At 26.8% G+C, this 9,685-nt stretch overlaps 1 protein-coding gene across 1 annotated transcript; it reads left to right on the top strand.

Annotated features, from left to right (window-relative positions):
- Window positions 1–1,504: 1,504 nt before the first annotated feature.
- On the top strand, window positions 1,505–8,268 carry LOC107613594 (naringenin 8-dimethylallyltransferase 2, chloroplastic-like). The gene is made up of 13 exons (XM_088497074.1): window positions 1,505–1,651; window positions 2,009–2,059; window positions 2,347–2,618; window positions 2,739–2,822; window positions 3,415–3,489; window positions 3,623–3,706; window positions 4,486–4,575; window positions 5,566–5,667; window positions 5,821–5,913; window positions 6,028–6,099; window positions 6,402–6,497; window positions 7,520–7,624; window positions 7,887–8,268. The coding sequence occupies exons 1-13, from the start codon at window positions 1,603–1,605 to the stop codon at window positions 7,926–7,928; spliced, it is 1,215 nt and encodes a 404-aa protein (XP_088353200.1). The 5' UTR covers window positions 1,505–1,602; the 3' UTR covers window positions 7,929–8,268.
- The last annotated feature ends 1,417 nt before the right edge of the window (window positions 8,269–9,685 follow it).

Genomic DNA, 9,685 nt, shown 5'->3' with positions numbered 1-9,685 from the left:
TATTTGTCACTTGATGAAGGTGGATTTTTTTATTTTTGGTGGGCCAAAAAATCGACCAATTATTTAGGTTGTTTAAATTTTTCGTTTTATACTTAGGGAGCCGTTTTCTAAGTCAAGTTGTTTGACGATATATAACGTGTTTCTGTTTTATACTAGGTGTGGAATTTATCGACGAAAACTCAATCTCTAATCTCATCTTCAAAGTCAAACACAATACTTTTATGCCACGCTCTTATGAAACTAATTAACACATTAGAAAGGAAAGATGAATCAATACCGTTGAAACTTGCATCCACCAGATCTTGTACAATAGTAGTCAATGCCGCTATAAGCATGTTGATTCAATTATATTAAATTACACTGTCACAATCATCATTTATACCAAATCTTTGTACAAAATTGACCATGTACATTTAATTTGAAATATTTATATCAGAAGAATATTAGATGATTAATAAAATTTATTATTTTTTGTTGATACTTAATTATTAGTGTTTGAAAATATGAACTAAGCTATGTTATTAAATTAAAAACAATAAATTATTATATGTTTTGTAAAGAGAAGAACTATTAGGTGTTTATAAAACAGTGAAAATATTAAAATAATTCTAATGATATGTTTTGTGTTGTACATTTCATTTAAATAATATAGATAGATATAAATATTTTATAACGCTTTAGTTATCAATAGAAAGTTTTTTTTTATCTCTTTCGATGTATGTACTTGTACTGCTGGTGTCTTTCTGACAGAATAATTTTATTATAAAATTAAAGTGTAAACTAATTTTCTAAACTTCGAATAATCATACCTTCATATATTATTGTCACTTTTACATGTCAGCAAGACTTGTGCGCAGTAGCCGTAATCATTGTTATGACTATAGTATTAAATATCTTGGCTCCATTAGGATCATATAAATTTTTTCTTTATATAAATTTTTGAAGCCATATAAAAGTGACCTTCATCAATTTGTTTTAGCATGAGATATACGCAGAAATATATGACTTGTTCTATAAGGGAAAAATAAAAGATTCTACTTCTTTTTATTTACAGATGTTTGAAACTTTGAGTTGTCAGTAAAATTAAATAATTAAATTTTATAATTAATATTATCAATGTCCAAATCGTCGATATAATTATTCTAATTTCAAATTTTACAGTTTAACAATTATTAGGTATTTAGAATCAAAGCATAATAAACACTTGTTTCATTAAAATGCTAATCACAAGTAAAATTTTTTTTTTCTAATATTATGTTCATGTAAGAATAATCTATTAACAAATATACAATAATAATAACTATTAGAAATTCTCTGACTCAAATTCAACATATATTTTTATATGTATCATTTATACATTAATTTAATAAAAGATCATTTTATATAATTCATACATTAATTTCAGATGTTTGACTATCTCAATTTTCTTTTTTATTTATAATTTTCTTTTTAATTTATAAGTGCCGTTGTGCTCTTTAAATAGTGTAAGCATGTCTGGCTTAGGCTCAGATTACACAAAGAGATTTATTCTTCTTTTGCCCTTTTATTTTGCCTTGCTTTCTTAGAATTTCCCTTTTGTCTTCTTTTTCCATTTTAGGCTCAATGGCTTTTAGGCTTCTAGGATCATCGTTTCCTTCTCTCAACACCACCGGTATCTTTTCTTTCATCATCATCATTAGATTTACTTATTCTGTTGTTCTCTATATAATTTCACTCAATTTATAATTAATTAGGTTTTTATATTTTTATTTAATTAAATTTTTATATTACTTTTAATTTTATAATTAAATTATTTTCATGTCAAAAATATTAAAATTAATAGGTGAATAACTTTTTTCTTTTGGTTAAGTCTAATTAAGTTTATCTAATAATTTATTGGTATGAAAAAACCATCCGCATAAAATAATACAACACACTGTTATATTTTAAAATTTTCTTTTCTTCTAGTTTTATTTTATTATTCTTTTAGTTGTCTTTGTTTCCTGATAACAATTTGTGGCAATACTAGGTAGAAGCTGCTGGGAGAGTAAAAAATACAACCACAATTACTATAGCTCTGGTAAATTTATATTGATATATTCTATGGTAGCTATGATATATTGATATATTAGAATTTATAAGTTTATAAGTGTATTTGAATTTGATATTCAAAAGACTAAAATACACGTTTTAGTTCATTTCAAGAGACTAAAATAATACTCTCTTGGAATTAATGTTACAAAGATTAAATATACGATTATACATATAACATAAGATGGTTGAATAAACAAGTTTTAATAAATAAATAATGATGATATTTGAATTTTTAATGTCGGCCCCTACTAAGATATTAATTTGATTATTCAGGTTCTTTTGTAACAAAAGCTTCGTTGGATAAGAGTGAGAAATTGTCAAAAGAATATAATTTGAAGACACCACTGAAGCATAAATCCAGAGGCATATTTGAAAGAGGATCTACAATTAAAACATGTGAAAAACATGATGAAAAGAAGTACCTCATGAATGTGACACAATCATCACATGAAGCTGAACCACATTCAAAAACCATCTTCAACTCCATCATTCATGCTTTAGATGCTTTCCGCAAGTTTAGCAGATTCTACTCATTCATTGCCCTGGTTAATTTCATTCTTTTCTTCACTAAAGAAATTAAGCCTTTGAACAAAATAATAATTACTATATGCTGTTGCATCTTTTAAAAATATTGTTTATCTTTTTTCTTTTCTTTTTTTTTTCAGATAGTGGGTTCATTTTCATCATCGCTTCTTGCTGTGAACAATTTATCAGAATTATCTCCAACATTTTTCAATGGCTATTTGCAGGTGATTAAACACTGATAATTTGTATACAAATACAAAAGCAATTTAGTAATTTATTAATTACTCCATAATGTTTTTTGGTTAAATCATTCTTAAGATCTTCCTAATATCATTATTGACTAGCTAGAAGCCACTTTTGAGATTTTTTTTTCTTATCTTTTGAATTTATACGTAGCGTATACATTTTTATTTTCTCTTAAATAGTCTATATCCATATAGAACAGATGTCCTGGCCTATTTGTAATTTTGAAGGTTTCTAAATATTTATCACATCTATATATTTTTTATTTGGTATATATATATATAATATTCAAATTTTTATTTTCATAAATACTATTTATTTTATATTAAAATGTTTATAATAATATCAATTAATAAAAGCATCTGTTCAATTAAAGAAATTAATGAATCATTGCTATTAGCTTATTTATTTATTTTCAATTTTTTCAGTTTTGTCTAATGGTATTCAGTTTGTAACAACAGTTCCTAATACTTTATTTGTTTCCTTGCCCATGTTTCTTTAAAATGTGTAGTTATATCTTTCAAAGTGTTTTACTAATATTGTGATTTTTTATTCTTCTCTTTTTTTTTTAAGTATATAGCAGCTCACTTCTTCATGCATATGTACATTGTTGGAGTAAATCAATTAGCGGATCTTGAAATAGACAAGGTATGAGCTTCTAATTACCAGTATTAAATATCTTGGCCCCATTTTTCTTTATAAAAAGTATATAAAATTGAAGTATATATTGGCTTTGTGATATTTTTTAATTACTTATACTACGTTTCTTTTTTTATTGTAGATTAACAAGCCATATCTTCCTTTAGCATCAGGGAATTATTCCTTCAGAAATGGAGTTATAATTGTGACATCATTTTTACTTACAGTACGGTATCATTTGCGCATATATATATTCAGGCTTTATTTTCAAAAAATAGTATCTGTTTTATATTAAAAAGTTTATGCTATTAATTAATTTTTAAAACTATCTGTCATGAAATCAAATTTTTTTAATTTAAATTAATAAAAAAATATATAAATAATTATTTCACTAATAGTATCTGTTTTAGGTTTTTTTTTCAAAGAAAAAATTATGTAAATATTATGTGATCACTACTATTATCGACTTGGATGCCAAAATTGATCTTCAATCCGTATTAGGGAGCGGAAATTTCCATCAGTTTTTAATCTATTATAATTTATTTATTGGTTATATTTCAAGGTTAATTTGAAGAAATATATTTATAAGAAATGTTAATTAAAAAAGAAAACTGAAATAATTATATCAGACATGAATTTATTATAATAAAATATAGTTGGAGTACATAAGCTTTTTGAATATTAAATATAATCGAATCTATGTGATAGATGCTTTCTTATGATATAATATTTTTTAATTTTATTTTAATAAAAAATAAATCACTTAAAACTTGAGAAGAAATTTTCAGTTGATCACTTTTTAACAAGTCGGACCTATATAAACAAGTGAAACTTTGAATTCAAAGGAATAGTTTTTTATATCTTAATTAAAATATATATAATTTTATCACATAATAAATAAAAGAAGAAAAGAAAAGAGAAAGAAAACAATAGTTGTCAAAAAGAGGAGTTGATGGTTGATTTCTTAGGTATACTTTCTTCAACGTTAATATATTTTTTGTGCAGAGCTTTGGAGTTGGATGGATCATAGGGTCAAAGCCATTGCTTTGGGCTCTTTTCGGCAGTTTCTTTCTTATGTCGGCTTATTCAATTAATGTGAGTTCTATTGAATTAACTTTTAGATTTATTTATATATTTTTTTTAAGAAATAATGCAACTTATAGTATCTTTTTCGCAGTCCCCCCCCCCCCCCCCCAATTACTGCTTATTCTGTCGATGTGAGCTACTTTACATGTTCCTTTTAAATTTATTTTTTTAGAAATACATGCATTTTGATTAAAAAAAAACAATTTAGATAAAAAAAAATCGATTGGTAAAGAATCGATCAAAGTACGTAAAAATTTAGTCAAAGACTCAGTTAACTCGTCAAATCGATTCTTTTTAGTGGTTAATTAATTTAAAATAATAAAATATAAAAAAATTATTTTTTTAAAAATTATATTTTATGTATGAATATATTATTTTGTTATATTTGATTTAATTTCAGTTGAATCTTTAAAGTTTTAATTTTACCGCTTCAATGATGAATTTGATTTTTAGAACATTGCTTAAAATATTATGGTGCCTGATATATATATATATATATATATATATATATATATATATATATATTGAAAGATTTTTTAATTTAAATAAAAAAGTTTTTTAAAGTATTGACGTTATATTAATTCTTCTACAAATTATTCAACTTTTTTTGAAAGGAACAAAGTATTCAAGTTGAAATAGCTAGGTATTTTTTTTTTTTTTTGGTTATAAGTAGGTGTCTAACAATTCATGATTAGTGTCAATTAGGACCAGCTTAATTTCCCTCCCCAACTGCCTATTGTATCAAGATCCGTTACAAGTTAAAAATGTCACATTATTTTCTCCCAACTTCTTGTTTCATAGGATGGTAAGATATAGTTGAGAGGTTGTATAAATCCTTCTAACTTGACTGTCTTATAAATTATCTGGTGGAAAATTTTGAGTCTATTTGGTTTAATAATTTTTTTTTTTTTTTACTTTAACTCTTTTTATATTCTTGTTATATAGTATAGATATATATTAACTCTTTTTCTATAATTAATTTTTTTTTTAACTTCGCAGTTGCCTTTATTGAGATGGAAGAAATCTACAATACTTACAGTGATGGGTAACACACTTTCTATGGTGATATCATTTAATCTTGGTCCCTTTTTTCACATGAAGGTATTATCATACTAAAACATATTACTATTTAGAAATATATAATAGCAACTTTGGATTGTACTACTCGAATACATACATGATAAACTATTTTGATTCTTACTAAGCTTTCATGGAAGTCTAATTAATGTATACCATGCTCCATGCGTGATTTAGAGTGTGCTCAAGAAGGCAGCTATCTTTCCAAGATCACTAGTTTTTGCCACTGCAGTCATGGGCCTTTTCTATGGAATTATAACGTTGGCAAAGGTAAAATTTTTTAGGTCCTCAAAATAAACATTTAATTTATACACAAGCATTTGATATTGCAAGGTATTTAGTAACCTTATCTAATAATACTATTTTGTGAAATTAATTAAATAGGATATACCTGACATCGAAGGAGACAAAATGGCAGGCCTCCGAACTTTGTCAGTACGCTTGGGTCCTAAGAAGGTATGTTATATTCTTATGTCATATGTTATTATTAGATGTCAATCACCTATAACTCAAACGGCACATCTCTTCCTTTCTGAATGAGAAATTGAATTTAAGTCTCTCTTAAGGTAAAAAAAAAAAAAAAAATTATATCATTATTAAATATTAATAAATTGTAGTTTAAATGACATTGTCTTTCTATCTAGATGAAAAGTTTAGAGTTCAAGCCTCTACTAACGTAATTTGACTAAAAAAATATCATTACTAGATTTTATTATCTTATGAATGCTTACATTATTTATTCTTTATTCCATTGTTAGGTATTCTGGTTTTGTGTTTTCCTTCTAGAAATGGCTTATGGAGTTGCTATTATGATTGGAGCATCCTCTCCTTTTCTTTGGAGCAAAATTTTTGTGGTAATATTATGGTTAATTTTGTTCTCTTGAATTTAAAGATTATTTTAATTTTTGGTTGAATTAGTAGATCAATAAATCTATTTGAAATAATAGAAGGATTGCAGTGATGAATACTAGAGCAAAGATGATATATATATATATATAGCTGAAAACGATGATGTGTGTTATTGATTATTGAATACTTCAATATATATAGAGTAGCTTAGTCTAGATTCCATTAACAGAATCAGTTGGACAGTTATAACAGAAAATAACTAAAAGCTTTCATTAATGAGGTAAAGTACCTAGCAAATTCTTATTTATTAACAACTTAATCTATTTTTTCTACATTAGGGTTCTTACTCTCTTTAAGACTAACAAAATTTGAAGTGAAAATGTGAAGTGACTCACAAAATTAGCTAGCATATTTTTTCAATAATTGAATAAAAGATATATGATCTACCATAATTTATTGAAATTCTTAGTGAAGTGTTGAAGAAAATTACCTTATCTTTTAGTAATTTCTACTAATTGCATATTAAACCTTGTAATTTTTTTAAGTAAGGGCCTTTTAATGCCTCAATTACTACATACTACATACTAGGAAAATTATAGTAGTTGTTGTACATTAAATATCATGAAACTATTCTTTCAAAAAATTTAAGCTAAAGCAATAATTTTTTTTTGGGTTTACTTTATTTTTTGTATAAGTTTTCTTTTATCTTTTTATTTATCTTATGCTATTTTTTTATTTTTGAGTTCACCAAAGATTGAATTTTAGACTTTTTAGATATAAATTTTTGATATCATTTTATAAAATCACTCTTTTAAAAAGTTTAAGTTAATAATAGGAGACAACATGAATAATTATATCTTTAATATTAAACACATATTTTATAATATTTATCTTCGATTATTAACCTTCATAAGCAAAGTCTACGTACTATTGATCATAATAATACTTCTAATTTATGCTCCATGATATTAACATAGTTTATTATATATCAATAACAAACTTACTCAAGTAATTGAATTCGTTATAGGTTCTTTCTCATGCTATCATGGCTTTGTTCGTCTGGTATCGCGCTACTCTTGTAGATTTATCAAGCAAAGATTCATTGCAAGCCTTTTATATGTTTTTGTTTAAGGTAATGAACCACTCTACACAAATGAAATTATATCAGGAATTGGTTTTCAAGGTGAATAAATTTGTTTTGCCATGAATTTTATACATATAGTTCATATTTAAATAAAATAGAAAATTCGTGTGACTTTAATAATTTCTTCTAAGCATACTTATAGTTTTTGTTAATTGAGTTATAATTGGAAAATATTAGTGAATGTATATGGATACAAGTTATTAATTAGTGGTTTATCTTGTTGCTAATTTGATATTTTTTGTTTATGCAGCTTCTTTATGCGGAAAATATTCTTATGCTTTTTGTTAGATGAAGATGTAATGAGGAATTGTTGCTTAATAGATGGTGCAACCTTTGTCTTGAGAGATCTATATTTAAAGTACACCAATAAACTTTTTTTTTTTTGTGGGAATTTTCGATGGTTGATGATATTGTTGCACTATATTTTGGTGGTGTATAATTTGTCATAAGTTGACGGGTTGTTTTAAAATTTACTTGTAATTTATTTTGTGTTATTTTTCACATCTTTATTTGCGGTAAGATTTTGTATTTAGACTTTCTCCCACTTTTGTGATCGAGAGTGTTAAACTATTTATCGAAAAAAAATCTACTAAAAAATTCAACTGGATGTAATAAGAAAATTACCCTTTTTCTGAAATATTTGCAGCAATATAATTTACAATTTTAAATGTTCTAACATAATATGAGTATTTTATTCACTTTCTATCACTCTCATTTAGACTTTTAAATTTGCCGTTTCTATCATTTTTGTTTGAAATGATATCCTCAAGAATAACAATAAACTCAAACTTGTTTCGAATAAAAAAGACAATAGTTAACAAAGCATCGTCATAGGCAAAGTCCTTCCCATTCAACTCATAGACCAATCTCCATCCAGATCTTAACAATGTTGTTCACGCCAATCTTAATCTATTTTGCCATAAGCTTAAACTATATATTCTCTTAATGACAAACTTAAATCACTACAAGAAAAATATCAACTCAGCCATACATACTTTACTTTTTTAAGTTACATTTGAAAAACGTAGCCTATTCATAAAATATGCTACACTTTTCTCTGTGTTACCATTTTATAGGAGAATAGAAAACACAATTGTGACATCACTTGAAAAGTGTCTCCTTAAATATTATAAAGATCACTTATAAAGCGTAACATTATCTTAATATCTATGAGTACATTTTTTTCACCCAAAAAAGTGTTTTTCAAGAGTAACTTATTTATTATGTTTGGAGTGCGCTTTAAAAGTGTTGCCTAAAGTATCTAGGGTCAATACACCAACACTTTGTAAATTTTTTTCCCTTTTCACGAAATACACCAACGTAACCTTTCACCAAATCACCCTCACGCCGTAACCTTCACCAAATCCCTTATCTAGCTTGTTCGCGCCACTCACCCTCACCAATTCATGCCGTCACCTTTATCAAAACACCTTCACGCTGTCACCATTACATCGCCGTTACCATTTCTTCCTCTCTCCGTCGTACGAGCTTCTTCCACCACTGCCGTCGCCGCTCGCGTCGCGTCTCCCCACTGCTAAATGCTGATGAAAAATTGCACACTCTCTTTTTTTCTTTAGTTTCTTTCTTCCCACCGTTTCATTAAAAATTGGAAGAAAAAAGAAAAGAAAAACCTAATTTACTAACACTCGACACTCTACCTAACATTCCTAGTTCCTACACAATAAACCAAGAGAGATCAGACAAGAGAGAACCGGATCGTCGCTAGTGGTTTACCTCCTGCGTCCGCGTCTCTTCTGTTTCTACCGCAGCTGGCTGTTCTTCTAGCGCATTTGAGTCCCGCTGTCAGTGTCAGTGGTTCGCCGCATCTATTCGTGCTTTGGCCTCTTCTCGCCTCTGGTCGCAGCTTTTCTCATTTGCTCGCCGCTTTTGTTTCTCTTGCTTCACTTTAGCGCCTCTGCTAAGATCTGGTGTGTTCTTTTTCTATTTTGTCTACTTAAGTTAGTTAATTAGTCAACTTAGGTATTTAGCTAAAGTAGTGGTTCATTTAGTTCTTCATTTAGCTAATTAGGTTGATTTAGTTCTTGTTTT

Source organism: Arachis ipaensis, chromosome B8 (assembly GCF_059453495.1).
Source record: "Arachis ipaensis isolate K30076 ecotype BB chromosome B8, ASM5945349v1, whole genome shotgun sequence".
NCBI classification, from domain to species: domain Eukaryota; kingdom Viridiplantae; phylum Streptophyta; class Magnoliopsida; order Fabales; family Fabaceae; genus Arachis; species Arachis ipaensis.
The sequence above is the reverse complement of the archived record's forward strand: the minus strand, read 5'-3'. Positions and strand labels throughout refer to the sequence as shown.